Below are 18,126 nucleotides of genomic sequence, written 5' to 3'. Positions count from 1 at the left end.
CAACAGCAACATGTGGATGATGTCTGCACTACAAGTGTGCACAGCATACCATGTACAGTGTTGCAGGGGTCCCTCATCCCTCGTTTTTTTTCATATTTCGCTAGCAAGCAGCCAGACTTTCTTGTAATGGTTTACAGCGCTCTTACGCAATAGTTCTCAGGGTTCCAGAAGGTCCTTCAAAGTTTTTGTTTGTGTTTTTCTTCCCTTATGATGTTGGTTGTTATTTCACTCATTTTCTGTGCAGTCCTTACCTGACCAGTTTAAAAAGAAAGCGTTTCTTTCTTCTCTGAGCATGGTGTGCGATGTGTCCTTAAAGAATTTGAGGAAACTGGACGAATGGAGGACTAAGGTGATGGGCCTAAAAAAATATTTACAGCAGATGAGGAGCATCTGAAAGTCGTGCCCTGAAAAGATTGGAAAAAATCCTGAAACAGGACCTGAGAGATGCACCTGAACCTTCAGGCCTCATCAGAAATGGCATCCATGCAAGGAAGTCAAGAAGTCATTTTTGATGCAGGGAAACAGAGAGAAAAGGCTGAGGTATGCCAAATGAAACAAGAACTTGACTGACAATCTGTAGCTCTAAATCACTCATTTATTTAATGTTAAATGGTCACACGTAACAGGGACAAAGGGCAACAATGCATACTACATTTGTCTCACCTGTTTCTTATTCATGCTGGACATATCGAGTTTTAATCCGCCACCTAGTGGAGCTAAGAAGTGCTCCAAGTTGAATTAATATTCTGTTGTCAAATGCTCCCTCATTTAAACAGTATTTGAACAACAACGACTCGAGCTCAATCGTCACATCTCTTTTGGTTCTGCGTTGTGAGCCGTTTATTTCTTAAAGTAATCTCCACCTTACTCCATTACAACTTTGCACCTCCTCCTCTTCCCACCCTCCCCAGGAGGAGCGGGACTGAAAGCGCTGCATCTTTCACCCTCCAGGAGGTGGGCGTATATTTTCCTCCTCTGCATCGTCTCACACTCTCGCAGATTCAGAGGCACGATGTCTCATTCATCTTTGTGAAGACTTTTAACGGAGAGGAGCTGCGAGATGCTGCTGTTGGCTCTGCTGCTGCGCTTCAGCCTGCTCGGCGCACAGGGACAACCTGAGGAGCCCCAGTTTGAGGATGATGTGGACCTGTCAGACTTTGATTTAGACATTGTAAGGCATTTTCCACATCACGTTGATGTCCAGCTGTTTAGATTTAGTCTTATAATGAACATGTTTGTATACAGGCGCCGCGCAGAGTCCCACGGCAGGTGAAAACTATTCTGGCCAAGGTAAGAGAAAGATCTTTATAGGCTACGTATTACGTTCCTTAAACGAGTTGTATAGGCAGGGGATAAGAATCGAGGTCGTTTCATGAGATTGTAATGGACTCTATATTTTAGTACGGGATGGATGACCTAGTTAAAGTTATTTAGAAGTTTATTGTGTCACTTCGAACTTGTGCGCTTTGGGCGTAACGCGCAGGAGATCCGCCAAAAGCAATGATGTGCCAGAGTGTCTGTAATGCCCTGGATCTTAGCTCATCGAATTCAGCTGCATGATTAGTAATTGTAACCGTGTGTTGATGGGGGGAAAATAATAAAAATGGGGAATTTCTTTTTTTCGTTATTCATCAGAAGAGTTTTTGAGTTTTAATACCCGCAAAAACGATGCATACGTCATGCCAAATGTTGCACCAGCAACTCCGCTCCAGATTGTATTCCGCAGCGGGTGGCTTTCTCTTCCAGGAGACCAAACCTCTCATACAGGAGCTCTCCATCAAGACCACCATCATCTCCCGCTACGCCTTCACTGCGGTGCACTGCGCCATGCTCAACCGGCACTCCGCCGCCTCTGAGGGCGTCTTCCAGTTTCAGATCCCCGCTGAAGCATACGTCTCCAACTTCACCATGTAAGAACCAAGCAGGTCCTTTGAGCAGCAACTCGCAGATGGTGGGCCTAAAATATAATCGAAGCTCACTTACGATAAAGTTTGGATTTTACACCATAGCTGGAAAATTTGGAACTTAGACTAACTTTTACTGATCTTGAAGATGAAGCAATTCTAAAAGTGAAATCCAGTGAGCTCTAAAGAGTTCTATTGCAGGGCCTATTTACACCGCTCTCAATTGAAATGCTTATTGACATTTCTATGGTTGTAACCAATAAGCATGGTTATCAGCGGGTTTGTGAAAGATTTAGTTAGAAATTGTTATATTTTTGGGGGCAATTTGTAGCCAGTCTAAAGTAATATTTAAAAGTAGACTCTCATTACAATGGCAAGCAGAGTTTAAGTGACAAAGAAACTCGAATATATAATAAAGTTTCTATGAGATGTACCTTTAAAACTACAAAAACTCCCTGTAAGTTTCAGCTCCAGAGCGAGACTCACAACAAGATTCAGTGGCTGGAATTATTTATGATGGTTCAGTTGCTATGGGGATGTTAGCAAGGACAGAAGGAGAGGTTACAATTTTTATAACACCGTTAACACACACGCACATATTAGTTCACTCATGTGCAGGAAGGGTACCCGTAAATAGGTAATGACAGGATTTTCTGTGTCCTTTGTCCGAGAAAAATCTAGTTGAACTGTGACAATAGTGGTCCTGAATATGTGCTCCGCTCTAAACCCCCGACCTCTGACCCCCCCTGAACCAGGATCATTGGAGGGCGTGTCTACCAGAGCGAGGTCAGGCCAAAGGAAAAGAGGGTCAAACAGGAGAACGGCAAAGCCAAAAACAAAGAGTCAAGTGACACAAGGTATGAAAATCCCAAGTGAGTGAGTTTGTGTGTGACTGCGCCTACAGTCCGGCATTGCTTACTGCAGTGTTTCTGCTTAGCAAACACAGGCTGATACGTTTCCCATCAGGAACCACTTTGACCACAATAGCATCCACAGAGAGGGACTGTATATTTTTGTGAGCGGACAGACTCTGCAGTCATAGCTCCGCAGATGAGAGTTGTCATATAAATGCATGACCCAAGAAGTGACATGTGGAAGAAGTGACTTCATAGCCCGTCCAGCTGTCATGCAGAAAGTGTCATTTCGTTAAATGAGATTTAGTGATTCGGAAACTCCACTGTAAACAGACCGAAGGGCGAGGAACCAGATTGGAGTGAAACATGTGGGATGCAGTGATGATATCACCACATGGAGCAGCTATGCAGTAGTTCCTCCCACGTTTACAATTGGTTACAATGTCCTTGTGTTGTAATTTCATTCGAGCAACCCTCAGATTTCAGTGTGTCTCGTGACGCAGAGGAACTCTTATCGAGAAAGCTGCATCTACACGTGCATTAAAGCTCCGAGTTACGGTAAAGTTCCAGATAAAGGCAAAACCTTAGAGAAAATGCTTAAAATGTGATTTTAAAGTTAGCCTAGTTACATAAACATGGTTACAAAGTCATTTTTGCACGAGCTACAGTCGTGTGAAAAAAAAGACCCTTTTTTTTTTTTTATTCTTCAAAAGCCAAAATGCAAAAGCAGTGTGCGGAAAAACTAAGCCCCCCCATAAAGCTTTCATAGCAATTAAGAGGGTAATTAGCAGCCAGGTGCTGTTAATCAAATATACTTGATTAATTGTATCAGCAAACATGAGCACCTGTATAAAAGCAGGAGTTTTGTCAGTTTGCTGGTCTGGAGCATTCAGGTGTGTTTTAACAATGCCAAGGAGGAAAAAACATCAAATGCTGCTACCCATCAGTCTCCGAAGGGTTATAAAGCTTTCCAAACTACTTGAAGTCCATCATTTTACTGTGAGAAAGATTATTCACAAGTGGAAAACATTTAAGAAGGTCGCCCACCTTCCCCGGGGTGGATGTTGCACCAAGTTCAACCCAAGGTCAGACCGTGCAATGCTCAGAGAAACTGCCAAAAAACCCGAGAGCTACATCTCAGACTCTACAGGCCTCGGTTGGCATGTTAAAGTTCACGACAGCACAATTAGAAAAAGACTGAACAAGGATGGCTTGTTTGGAAGAGTTGCAGAAGAAAGTGTTGGGCTTGTTTTGCAGCCACAGGACCTGCACCTCGTAGTCATTGAGTCGACGGTGAACTAAAGTATTCTAAAGTCAAATGTGAGGCCGCATGACTGATGGCTAAAGCTTGGCCAAATTTGGATAATGCAACAGGATCATGACCCTAAACACAGCAGCAAATCTACAACAGAATGTCTGGGAAAAAAACAAAAGAATGAAGTTGTTGCAGTAATCCAGTTAAAGTTCAGACCTCAACCTGACTGAAAGGCTGTGGTGGGGCCTTAAGACACCCGTGCATAAACAAATGCTGCAAACCACAAAGTACTGAAGCGGCATTGTAAAGCAGAGTGGGGGATTACTTCTGAAGGTTATTGCTGTTAAAGATGGTTCTGAGGTTGTACTCACCTAATATTAAGACCTGCTGAGGGCCAAAGGTTTTCTTTTTCTTTTTCATGTTGTTCTACAGTACTTTGACCTTGAAATGAAGAGTGTGTTCTTTCATCTTCACACGACTGCATGTCTGTGTCACAGCTCCACACGGGAAAGAGCAAACTGTGTGTACGGGAACATTAGCAACCAACTAAAACTTTGTCAAAACATTGGAGCAGAAGAGAGGTGGAGAAGCAATATCATCATTACTAACCACAGCTGCCGTGGTCATCCTACAACTAACTAAGTCTATCTCTTAAAAACAGACAGGAAATTCAGACATGTCACAGCCACTATTAATGGAAAGCTGGGTAACTGAAAGAGTTTTTTTAGCACATAATTATTTAGCACATAACTACAAGATTAAAGTTTGGAGTTTGCTGTACAGTATAGCTCACGGGACGTGTACAGAGGCTGCAATTCCTCGATGCAACGGACCCGGGGTTGAGTATTGCTGCACGTCTTCCCCCGCTCTCTCTGCCCCTTTCCTGTGTCAAATCAAGGCTACTGGTGCCCAAAACCTAAAAAAAAAAAGGTTTGGAGTTGCGTGTGTTCGGTGTTAACCTGGTCAGGAACTACCACAGTGAGTACAAAGTCCTGGGAGTGGAGCACGGAGGTAGGAGTGTGACGGTGGGATTGCAAGGGTGAAAAAAATAGATGCAGGAGGTGACATTTATAGAGGCAGCAGAAAGGGATACTGTTTCCCTAATCACTAGCAGAGTAGATGACTCCCAGTCTTCAGACGCTCAGCAGAGGTGGACTGGTCCAGCATGATAGGTATCCCAAGGCACAGAAAATAAACACTTTTTTTGAGCAACACAGAACAGCTGGAGAAATAAAATTTAAAAAAAAAGCCTTAAGGATGGCAAATGTCGTCCTGCATCACCAGCTTCTCTCCCTGTCTCCTCTCCAGTCCAGAGCCCGAGGTGGAGGTGTTCAGAATGGCAGTTAACATACCTGGTAAGAACCGGGCCATCTTCCTGCTGATGTATGAAGAGCTTCTGCAGCGCCGGCTGGGACGCTACGAACACGTCACCAGCCTGAGGCCCCTGCAGCTGGTTAGCCGCCTCAACCTCGACGTGACCATCGTCGACCATTCGGCCATCACGGACTTGCAGGTGCTGCCTCTCCGCAAAGGCAAGAGCAGCGGTTCTGCCAACACAGCAACTGGTCTTAAAGCATCCAAGATTCCAGGTTTGTAGATATTGAGCACAAAGTTTTGGTTTATTCCTTAATCAAATGAAAATGTTGCTCAGGCCAATGTCAAAACTGCATTCCACATCCCAAAGATGAGATCATTTTTAAAGGATAAGACCGGTTTTTTGACATTGGGCCCTTGATTTCACATTATAACATGATGTTCTACTCACCCCTGCTTGTTGTTTGTCATTTGGAGCTGTTCCGAAGATATTCGCGAGGCGTCTGGCTGCTCTCTTGAGATATTCGGCCATGAAACGGTTTCCTATGGGCAAGCTCATACAGGCACAAACTATGCTGTTTATAATTTATTAATTACTCTACACCAGCACTGATAACGTGGAGGTACGTCGCTTACTTAAAAAAATCCGGGTTACTAATTTTGAATTTTAGCCGAATGAATAAATAGGCAGCAGGTCTGTGGGCTGCCTGTGGCAGTAGCACGACGATGACGTCAGTAACACCCACTTTACGACAAAAAAATCAAAATTACAATAACCCGGATTTTTTTAAGTAAGCGACGCACCTCCACGTTATCAGTTCTAGTGTAGAGTAATTAATAAATTATAAACAGCATAGTTTGTGCCTGTATGAGCTTGCCCATAGGAAACCGTTTCATGGCCGAATATCTCAAGAGAGCAGCCAGACGCCTCGCGAATATCTTCGGAACAGCTCCAAATGACAAACAACAAGCAGGGGTGAGTGGAACATCATGCTATAATGTGAAATCAAGGGCCCAATGTCAAAAAACCGGTCTTATCCTTTAAGAGTTCCCTGGCACCAGTTTAAATCCGCACTTAGTTCATGGCCAGTTTATTTTTTTTCATGGTTTTGACATGACACACATTCTGTATTCGTGCTTTAGCCAAGCCCGAGCTTCCCATCACCACTGTGATCAAAAACGAAAGGAACGTCTGGAAGATCACCTTCAGCCCGAACATCGTCCAACAAGCCAAGATCACCACCAGCGGCATCCTGGGAGACTTTGTGATCCGCTATGATGTCCAGAGAGACATGGGGATTGGAGACATCCAGGTGAGAGCACTTTTCATGTCATAATGACCCTACAGTTAGATAACTGGTAAACTCTGGGAAGAGAGTTCTAAACAGAGATGAGCAAAATTTTCATGAAGAGAACAAATATGTAAAAAAAAAAATCAGTTGTAATATTTCTTGTGCATGCAAACACATTTCTCATCCAGTCACACTCGGAAATACACCCTCCTCCACCCACCTGTTAGTCATTCATTTCTCTGGCTTCCTGCCACCAGCCTCGCTGTGCAGCCAAACTCTTCTGTCTGTCCTCAGCACAGACCTGAAAATGCAACCAATCTCACTGCCTGCTGCGTCACTGTCTCCCCAAGGTTTTGAATGGACATTTCGTCCACTACTTCGCCCCCAAAGACCTGCCGGCTGTGCCCAAGAATGTGGTGTTTGTGATCGACACCAGCGCCTCCATGTTGGGGACGAAGATCAGACAGGTAAAAGTGACATGCTTATTGGATTACTGTACTGGATACAGAGCTGACGTTGATTTGGAAATGTCCCATCAGGGTGCATTCAGTTGCTTATATGGTGACCTCAGAGTTGGGGCTTGGCCTCTAAAGAGTTGCATTGTGTGACAATAATATCTGTGTCTCAATTAGTATCTAATTGCTGAGCTAAATTAAATTTTAGCTTAGACTGAGCTACGTACATCCGTTTGCACAGCGGGTATTCAACACACGAGGGCCATATTACTGTCATAAAAGTCATGTAGAAGAAGAGTATTGTTTCGAGGGTGACAAAGAAGAAGAAAATGAGTGAATTGTGTATGCTGCTTTGTGTGAAACAATCATGTCAAACAAAAGCAAAAACACGAAGAGGTGAAGCAAATGTGCAAACAAGGCGAAGGGCGGAAAATAAAGATAAAAATTGTTGTGGCTTGTCCGGGATGGAAATTGCTGAAGAAGAAGAAAGACTTTTGGAGTCATGTTTAGGTTGCTTGTTTTCTCCTTGACAGTGACATTTGGCCGGCTGAGACAGATGCAATTTGCCGACAGTGGTGTGGAAGTCATTTGAGATGATTGTAATCTAAAACTTGACCACTAGATGTCAGTAATTGTTACACAGTTACTTCAGGATAATTGAACATACCACATGCTACCTTTGAGGGACTGGGGCCATGAAGTTGTGGCTTGTTGTGCTACAAATGGACATAAACGCTCCTGCTCGTACATTAGGCCCTGCAGACCAGCAAGTTTGCAGTGAACATTTTACTAGGACGAGTCATATAGAAGAGGAAACCCACCAAAGCCCTTTTCCTGATAAATATACTGTTCCGAGAGCAGAGAGACCTGCCGCAGACAGAGTGGTGGTAATTTTACAAGCAAATGTTCATTAAAACCTGGTATCACTCCACATTAAAGCATGGAAGTGCAACAGTAAAAAATAATCACTCAGATTGGACACAGACAACTGGCCCTTGGAAAGATCCCGATGAAGTTGAGGCTGAAGCTTTAAAACTATTTTGATAAAATTCAATGAATAAGAAAGTTGTACAACTGTCACATAACAGTCGCAGCTTTAAAGAAGACGACATGTTGGAAAATGCACTGAATACCTGGCAGTATTGTCAGATTAACCTTGGAGCAGGAGCAGTATAAAAAAGGAATTCTCAACTCTTTTTCCCAAGCAAATGGGAGGAAATCTGATCTTTCTGACAGTCCTGTTTTCTTTACAAAATAAGTTTGAAATAAGTACTTTGATAGATTCACTGGATAGGAAACGTGACCACCCACCTTCTCCCTCCCTCCCTCTCCCTCTCCCACTGGAATATCAATATCGGACCCTTTTTTCCTTCTGCAATAGCACGATGATCTTCTCAGCTAGACTCAGAGCTGTTCTCTGCAGCTGCCATCAGGAAAGAGTACAGAACCAGAGGAGCAGAGAAACTGGAAAACTGATTTGCAGCAAGTAAGGAAATTGGAAATATACAGCACAAGGTCAAGCTGTGAGGGAGGAAGGTCGCCGTCTATGTGGTCATGGAACTTTCTAGACAACAGCACCCCTCGACCCCTTGATCCGCCCTCCCTCTCATCAGCAGACCCCAGCGAGTCGCAGGAAAAGAACAAGTGTGTTTTGATGTGGCTTTACAACAGAGAGTTTCAGTGTAGTCCTTTTTGTGGTTCTGATCCCTGGTGTATACAGTAAATACAGACATCTAGAAATCCTCCCACCACTCGGTTATATATCTCACCCACACTCACATCTGGAGATGTTGAAATTATGAAGGCAGAAAAGTGGAAGGGGGTGCTAGCTTTTCCCTTGTTTTCAGATAACGCACAAAGCTTCTCCAGCACCTCACATTCTCAACTTAATCTGACAGTTGATACAACAGCATCTTGAACAAGTTGAAAATTAGACTTTTTTGTTTTACTATTTCATGGAAAATATGAACTCATCTTGAATTTGATGGCAGCGACATGTTTCAGAGAAGGACAGGACGGGGCTTAAAAAAGGCTGGAAAAGTAACCGGGACCAACAGACACAGTTGGAGGAACATGCAGCTAATTAGGTTAGTTAGCAGCGGGTTTTAAAAGAGCACCTTCGAGAGGCAGAGTCTCTCAGGAGTAAAGATGGGCAGAGGTTCAGTAATGTGCAAAAAAACTGTCTACGAATTGTGGAGCAATGTCAGAATATTGTCTACTTTGAATGTTCCATTATCTGCAGTACATAATATCAGCAAAATTTTCAGAGAATCCGGGGACATTTCTGTGCACAAGGACAAGGCTGAATATCAGTAATGGATGCCTGTGATCTTCAGCACTGATTTAAAAACAGATTGTAAGATTCTGTCCTGGGAATCACTGCATGGACTCAGGAACACTTCCAGAAATCTGTGAACACAGTTGACAAAAACAGGTTAAAGCTCCATTATGCAGACAGAAAAATACCACATGTGAACATGATTCAGAAACATTGCCGTCTTCTCTGGACCAAAGCTCATTTAAGATGGAGGTAAAGTGTAAAACTATTCTGTGGTCAGACAAATTAACATTTATATTTCTTTTTTGGAAATCATGGGCGCTGCGCCCTCCAGACTAAAGAGGAGAGGAGTGGCTTATAGTCAGCACTCTGTTTAAAAGCCAGCATCTTTGATGGTGGGGGGGAGGGTGCATTAGTGCCTATGGAACTGGCAACTTGCACATATGGAAAGGTATCAATACTGAAACGTCTTTTTTCTCTGTTGAAATCCTTGCATTTTCCAGCAAGACCTGTGCTAAAGCTCATACTGCCCTGCCTGCAGTCCAGACCTTTCATAACTGAAAACATTTGGAGCCTCATAAAACACAAAATACCCCGAGAAATAAAAAGTACCAGAACTGTCGAGCAGCTAGAATCCAATATCGAGGCAAGAGTGGGACAACATTCCTCTCCTAAATCGCCAACAACTGGTCTCCTCAGTTACCAGATGTTTACAGACTGTTGTTAAAAGAAGATGGGATGCTACACAGTGGAAAACATGGCCCCTGTCATAACTCTTTTAGATGCGTTGCTGCCATAGAACTCAAGATGAGCTAATGTTTAACAGAAAATGGTCAAATGTCTCGCTCTCAACGTTTTTCTACTCCGAATAAGATATTAGTTCATGAGATTTGAACTAATGCGTTTTACACAGCATCCCTGATTTTTTGGAATTGAGGTTCTGCAACAGATTTTTACGAGCAGCGCAGCTTAAATAGAATTTTCATGAAGGAAAGAGCTAATTTCCTCCAGGTAACTGTGAACCGACTGATGAATTTCTGTGTCAGACCTTTGAAATCCTGAAGATGTCTCGCAGTCCAGTGAAAAGATGCAGCGGCAACATGGCTCGTTTGACATAAGCCGGCGTCAGATGAAATGTTGATGTAGGATTTGAGATAAGTACTGTAAAACATCATACAAACATTTGGAAATTGAATCCTACCGTCGAAAAACTTTAGAATGAGGTCCTGCAAACTCAAGTTATTTTTAAAAATGTCCTGAGGTGGATTCGCTCTCATATGTGGACACACACGTATAATGTGTAATGCTTCAGAATCCCTTTTTTCCCCCCTTTATCTGTGACTCTCCCCTTAGACGAAAGACGCTCTGTTCACCATCCTGAGGGATCTGCGACCCGGCGATCATTTCAACTTCATCAGCTTCTCCAATCGGATCAAAGTTTGGCAGCCGAATCGTCTCGTGCCGGTGACACCACTGAACATAAGAGATGCCAAGAAGTTTATTTACATGCTGATGCCGACTGGAGGTGAGAGGTTTGAAACGCTATTGTCCATACAGGTCGCCTTTTTCATAAATTATGCATTTTGGTAGAATAACTTGTGACTCAATCTCTTTTTTTATCTTAATGCTGTAAGATTTAGAGTTTCTGGTTTAAAAAATGTCTCCTAAATCATACAGCCTACTGGATGTTTGAGTGGAAAACCAGTTGTTTAATGAGCTTTCCCTCAGGGCAATAAAAACTTCTGAAGTGAGACTCGGTTCACGTATTTCCGTATTCCTTGACACTTTTATCCTTCACTGCAGGCACAAACATCGATGACGCCATCCAGACTGGCTCCTCTCTGCTTCGTGATTACCTCTCGGGCCCCGACAGCAGCCCCAACAGCGTCTCCCTCATTATTTTCCTGACGGACGGACGGCCCACCGTCGGAGAGATCCAGTCCACTTCCATCCTTGGGAACGCTCGCTCAGCCGTGCAGGAGAAGTTCTGCATCTTCACAATTGGGATTGGTAATGACGTGGACTACCGGCTGCTGGAGCGTATGGCTCTGGATAACTGCGGGATGATGAGGCGCATCCGCGAGGACGCTGACGCCAGCGCGATGCTTAAAGGGTATGTCTTTGTTTCAGCTCTGTGTTTTTCAGTCCGCTCATGTGTTGATGAAATATTTCTTAAGTCACAGGCTGTGTCGTACTTAGCTTTCAAGCTTTTGTTTGAGTTGTGAGCAGGGATTTCTTATTTCATATTTTAATCTTGCACTGGTAAAAAAAAAAAGAAACAACAAAATGGGGTTTGAAACCTATATCTATCAGATCTTCACTCAAAATTTTGGTTGCTGCCTTTAGAGAAATAAAGGCAGCGTCTTTTCATTCTTTAGTGATCTGAAACTGTTGTTTGGGTGATAAAGCGCTTGCCTGAAAACAGTCTAGTCTTTAATCTGGAGCTGGTGAGCTGCTGGAAGTGGTGTCAAACTGGTCTCACAATCTGGTTTGACAGTAGAGGAGAAGCATGCTGACACTGGTTTAAAATGGCCTCTAGAAAGTCTGAAAATGGTTCTTAACAGTTTTATAAAACTGACATAAAGGGGATCTAATCTAAGTTTGAAAATTTAGTTCAGAAGAGATCGAAACTGGCTAGAAAGTCATGATAACTTAAAAAGAAACTGGAATAAAACTGATGTTAGACTGTCTGAAAAGTAGCCTGACACTGGAGCGAAACTGGTTTAAAAACACGGTTTACATAAGGTCTAAAATGACCTTGCAGCTGGCAGCTGGATCCAGCAAGATATGTGAAACTGTTGAAACTGTGGCACAATAGTTCTGAGGAATAAAGCACACAACGCTGGCAACACTAAGGAGGTTTTAGGTATGACAAGAGTCAACAATGGTGGCTCTTATCACTGATCACAGGGTCAGTTGGCAACAGATCATTAATTTGATGAAAAGAAGTTGATGTGTGGTAGTTACACAAGCTTTATCCAACCACCTGTTAAGTATTTTCAAAGATAACTGCTTATAAGGGAGGATGTGGCCTAAAACAACCAGGAAACTGGCCTATGCTGTTCCTTGGAGTTGGCATATGCTGATGTTGGTGTGAAAAGGGTCCAAAACTGGGAACGGTCTAAAAAATGATTAGTGATTTAAAAAAAAAATTCAAAAGTGAGTGTGAAAGCTGTCATTTGGCTTGTCTAATATCTGTTTAGATTGGTATGACGCGAGGCGCTCCTCATTCGGTTTTACAAAGGCTCTTTCTGACCGTTCCCACTTTGTTAGATTTGAATCTAAAACTTTTTTTTTGGAGTTTACAGGCTAGATATATTTTCTTCACTCTGTCCACCTTTGGTGCACATATGCCTTTAAAAAAAATGATCCTTTATAGGAGACTGATTTGAACTTTTAACAAGCAAGAACTGCCAAATACCTTTCCCATGCCTACGTGTATAATCTGCCTTTTATTAGGCCATTAGTTGCCCTTAATTCCTCCCTCGTCTCCCTGACACGTCTGTCCATCTTTCATCAACCTGAGAGGGAACGTAGACTGCAAATGTGACGGTGCTGAAAACAGACCTCTTTAATCAACTTAAACACGAGGCAGCCGCAGACTATAACAGCCTCCCCTTTTTTTCCTCTCAGACTTCTCTCGTTCTCGACACACAAGGTGTTTGTTCAGTTGCACAGGAATGTGTGTGTGTGTGTGTGTGTGTGTGTGTGTGTGTGTGTGTGTGTGTGTGTGTGTGTGTGTGCGTGCGTGCGTGCGTGCGTGCGTGTGTGTGTGTGTGTGTGTTGCGAAACCTGCGTCTGAGTATGCGTGTGGGGTTAACAGATAGACTCTGTGATAATAGCCCTCGTCCCGCTTGGACAAACATGCTGGTTAAGAGGTGAGGAGGTTTACGACGCTGTGACAACAAGGACAGGACACACACACACCCCACGACATTTTTATTACAGCTACGAGAAGCGGGGCGATATATTGTAGATCATAATGCAGGAAGAGAAATTGTACTGCTTTTGAGGTTGCTAAAAAATGTATAGTCCAGTCATTTGGGATGGGATTTTGAAACTACCGAAGAAGTTCCAGATAACGGTTTGTTCTGCACACCCAATTCTTGCTGGATGAATGGTAAAAGAAAATGGAAAATAAGAATATAAAAGGTAAGTTCCAACTCTTCTCAGCCTCCCAAAGTTTATCCCAAGGTGCTGGAGAGTCTTTTCATCAAACACTGAGGTGTCTATCCTAGTTGTGGAACACCAGACTATACTCTTTACCCACGCTAAGATACTAAAGGGTGCCGAGGAATTTGTCCAACCAATTAACAAATCTAGCTCTATTCCAACCCTCGCCTTTGGTCACGAGCTGTGGGCTGCGAACACATGAATGATATCGTGAATACAAGCAATTGAAATGAGTTTCCTCTGAAGGGTTTCTAGGCTCACCCCCTCTGGGAAAGGGTGATCCAGGAGCAGCTTACAGTAGTTGTTGCTTCTCCACACCTAAAAGAACCAGACGGGTAGTTTGAACCTAGATACCTCCGAGGGAAGATGCTCTGGACATGTCCCACAGGGAGGAGGCCTCAGGTGTCCCAAGAGGAGAGGGAGGTCTGGGGATAAATCTCTGATTGGTGGCAGAATATGGATGGATAAATGGATGGATGGATGGCAAAATTAGCAAAATGCTACAGTTGCACCCTGGCTTCGTCATAGGGATAAAAACTGTTAGTCGTTTGAGCAGTGTTGTGCTTTCCAGGGGCGAACGGGACAGTTTAGGATCGGTCTGGGAATCCATTTCCAATAAACTGATGATAATGCCTCTGTGACGAACTGCCAATATTTCTGGACTTATGGTGTAGCAAGAGGACAATCACACACTGATATAAATGTGATTTGTATCCATTGCTCACTGATGTGTATACAGGTCAATACTACTTTGACTGCAATGCCATAAAACCTTCATATCCACAATAAAATGGTTTTCTTATATGGAGATTACTATAGGAGCTTCTGATAAACAACGATTGTTGAACATGCAATCGTAAGTTTTTTTCTATTTAATGCTGGGCCCGTTACAGCAAAAGTGATCAACTTCTGTCTCTCTGTTAGCTTCAGAGTTCTAATTTTTGACTGAATGCTCATTCTGGAGACATTTTCAGCAGATTTGACCAATTATCATGATTTGTAATCCTTTTTGCAATCATTCATATGCTATCTGAGATGTCTTTGTGTTCCGCTGTAGATTCTATGACGAGATAGGAACTCCTCTGCTGTCTGACATAAGGGTCAACTACACAGAGGACTCGGTCAGTTACGTCACGCAGAATCTATTCTCCAACTACTTCAATGGCTCTGAGATCATCATCGCTGGCAAGCTCACAAACCAAAGTACAGAGTCCCTCCGGGTCCAGGTTACTGCCAGCAACAATGATAGGAGCATCATCCTCGAGAGTGATGTGCCACTGCGGCACCGGCAGATTGAGACGGAGAAGCATGTGAAGGCCGCTACTGCTGCAATGGCAGCCGGAGCGAAGACTCCGCAGGGATTGGGGATCGCTCTGGGCTCCATCGCGGAAGACTTTGTGGAACGTGTCTGGGGCTTCCTAAGCGTTAAGGAAGAGCTACGGTCCCGGCTGCGCAGCCAAACCAGCAAAGAGAGAGACGATCACACCCAACAGGCCACCAACCTGTCTTTGACGTATAACTTCCTTACTCCACTCACCAACATGGTGGTGGAGAAGCCCGAAGTCCTGGCTGACGGCAGCATGGCGCCGGCACCCACCGTTACACCAGCAGCTGTTGAGGCTGCCTCACCTGCTAATGATCTGCCAGGTGACACCGATGATGAAAAGCCAGAGAAACTAGACGGGAAGCCTGGCAGTCAAACTTCATCTCAGAGCAACAAAATAGGTAAGGCTGTGCCCTGAAGCTCTGGTTGCACAGCATGTATAAATAACCAACGAGCTGCATTCATGTATATATAGTTTTCCTTGTTTTGTTTTGTTTTAACAACTCAGTGCTTTACAGTAAAAGACAGCAGGGGCCATTCACACGCTCATTTAAACTATACATTGAGCACTTTTTCCCCATCCTACACACACTCACATGCGGATGATCCTCACAATATTGGAGACAACTGGAGGTTAAGTATTTTCATAAAGGACAGTTTGTATTGAAAAGCATATCCCTGGAGTTAAATATTGTCTTCCTTGCAGGTAAAGTTGGAAGAAGACCAGTCAAGAAATCCATCACCATCTCCAAAACCTCAGGTGACTCCACACAGTCTTTCCTGTATAAACAGTTGGGACATTTTGTCACCCCCGTTTCATCTGATAGCCTCCAAGTCCTTGCATGTTGCAGTTATGAGACCCCGTGGTAAGACTTGAAAGAGCAGAGGAGGAGGATGTACAGAAGACTCTCTCTACACTCTATGAGTGGGCGACCTGTAATTTAGATATTCGTCGGGCAGTCTGCAGGGATCACACGGACAGCTAGGCTCGGGGATTCCTGTGAACATGAAGAGGGTCTAATTGAAATACCAGCGCAGGCACTGAGTGGCACTTGCAGCGTGTGAGCGCCGACGCTGATGGGACAGCGTTGAGAGCAGTGTGCAGAAGTGGATGTGTGCGCATGTGTTGCTGTAAAGAGAGGGAAGCCATCAGAAGCCGTTAGTGAAGGCTAATGACCCTGTCATTAGCGTTACTCTCTAATCTCATTGCTCCTGTGTTCGTCCTCGCAGGTTCTCATAGGTCTCAGGGAACTTTAGCCGAAAATTTAGAATGTCTCAAAGAAAAAAAAATGAACCAAGCTAATACAGCAATGTTAATGTTATCCCAAAAAATGACTATAAATGTGCACTTGATATGTTTACAGTGTCTTTGTTTTTGTAAAAGAACTGTTTTTGTCTCCCTCTCCCTTGCAGCTGACGGCGACCCCCACTTTGTGGTGGAGTTCCCCCTCAGTAAACTAACCGTGTGCTTTAACATCAACGGTGAGCCGGGGCACGTCCTTCGCCTGGTCTCTGACCACAAACACTCTGGTAAGGCTCATCATGCTGCTGGAAGGCACCGCAAGCTCTTAACAAACCCCGTTTCCTGAAGAGTCGGTGTCTCCACTGACCAACTTCATTGGATTTGGAAAATACAAGAATTGTATGCCAGCCACACTCGAAAATAAGTTGGGGTAGAGGCAGGGACAGATGGGTTTTAACTATTATGCGACATCATCCTTTGTTTTAAATTACACGTTTTATTACCTTTGATTTCAAGAATAGAAAATGAATTGATGAGACTTGTACAGATGTAAGTTGCCAATGTTTCTTTCTGCCATCTTAGTTGCCTTACAACGAAACATTCGTCATGTATCCTCAGGTGTGACAGTTAACGGTAAGCTCATCGGTGCACCGGCTCCACCAGGCAGCCACAAGCAGCAGCGCACATACTTCAGCACCATCACCATTGTGGCGGATCACCCCAAACGCGCCTACATTGAAGTGACCCCTAAGAAAGTCATCCTGGATGGACGGGACCGCATCGTCCTGCCCTGCCACTCTACCGTGACCGTGGACAGCGGCGTGCTGTCTGTGGCTATTGTGGGAAACTTGAATGTGACGGTGACGGTCGGAGGAAACATCAGCTTCGTCATCTTGCTGCATCAGTACAAGAATCCAGCTCCCTACCAGAGAGACCATTTGGGGTTCTACATCGGCAATAGCAAGGGGCTGTCGCGCAACTGCCACGGCCTGCTAGGTGGGTGTTAGAAGCGCTGATCTACCATCCACGATGTCCTGGGAAAATCTAAAAAGCCTTCAGCATTGCTGTCCATCATCAGAGGCAGCAGGTTAAGCCCATACACTCGCAGAATATTTGCTCAATTTCAAGCAAATTCCTGCTTTTGATTCATCATCGACAATGGTTACATGCTAGTTGGTGCTAAACAAAAGATCATGTGATGGTCAATATCTGTTTAAGCCAGGCATTTTCAAACTCTGAGACAGTAAGCCCCCCCCAGTCACCACACTTACTTTATCCTGACTGACATACAAAAAAATGGTAAAATTCCCCAAGAGGCAATGCATCTTTCTACATCACAAACATTGGCTATTCTTTTAATAACTACTGTAATATCTCCTCACCTCCATGCACTGAGCCCGTCTGTCTGTCTGATTTGCTGTACTTTTAGGTCAGTTCCTGTATGAGGAAGTGGGATTGGCAGAGCTTCCTGCACAGGGAGACACGACGCCCTCCCCGGTCCTGAAGGTGAAGAACCGCTCGGTGCCGGTGGTTCACAAAAGCAGGAGGATCTACAGCGGGACGCAGAGCGTGGACTGCTGGTTCGCCCGAAACAACGCCGCCAAGCTGATAGACGGACAGTATGAGGACTATTTGATGTCGCACATGTTCGACACAGGAGACTGGCCGCAAGGCACAAACAGTGCGAGGCAGCTGTGAACTCCAGTTATTTGACTTTAGTTATCACATCCCAACAGACTGAAACTGCTGAAAAACACCAAATCTTCACACTTGGAGTTCCTTTCCAACAGGTTGTTTTTGAATATATTTTTCTACTATTTCTAATTCAAATTTAATTGTCTTCATGACGTGCCCTTTAATATTTACACATTTACTAATGTAAATAAAACATTTAAAAACACATTTCTAGGCTGATTTCTGAGACATAAAAACATCAACTTTGCATGTTTTTTTTCCTCCCTCAAATAACATGGATCACACCTGGTTACCACAGAGAACAGCCCGAGTAACTAACTCCTTGTCCCTGTGTCAGTG

At 43.9% G+C, this 18,126-nt stretch overlaps 1 protein-coding gene across 1 annotated transcript; it reads left to right on the top strand.

Moving 5' to 3' along the window:
• The first annotated feature begins 1,032 nt into the window (after positions 1–1,032).
• On the top strand, positions 1,033–17,992 carry itih5 (inter-alpha-trypsin inhibitor heavy chain 5). Its single transcript, XM_075472533.1, has 14 exons — positions 1,033–1,171; positions 1,246–1,290; positions 1,747–1,910; positions 2,660–2,761; positions 5,322–5,602; positions 6,471–6,640; positions 6,970–7,086; positions 10,706–10,877; positions 11,156–11,465; positions 14,583–15,250; positions 15,556–15,609; positions 16,263–16,379; positions 16,711–17,088; positions 17,522–17,992. The coding sequence occupies exons 1-14, from the start codon at positions 1,061–1,063 to the stop codon at positions 17,788–17,790; spliced, it is 2,958 nt and encodes a 985-aa protein (XP_075328648.1). The 5' UTR covers positions 1,033–1,060; the 3' UTR covers positions 17,791–17,992.
• The last annotated feature ends 134 nt before the right edge of the window (positions 17,993–18,126 follow it).

The sequence above is a fragment of the Odontesthes bonariensis genome, chromosome 8 (assembly GCF_027942865.1).
Source record: "Odontesthes bonariensis isolate fOdoBon6 chromosome 8, fOdoBon6.hap1, whole genome shotgun sequence".
Lineage (NCBI taxonomy): Eukaryota > Metazoa > Chordata > Actinopteri > Atheriniformes > Atherinopsidae > Odontesthes > Odontesthes bonariensis.
The sequence above is the reverse complement of the archived record's forward strand: the minus strand, read 5'-3'. Positions and strand labels throughout refer to the sequence as shown.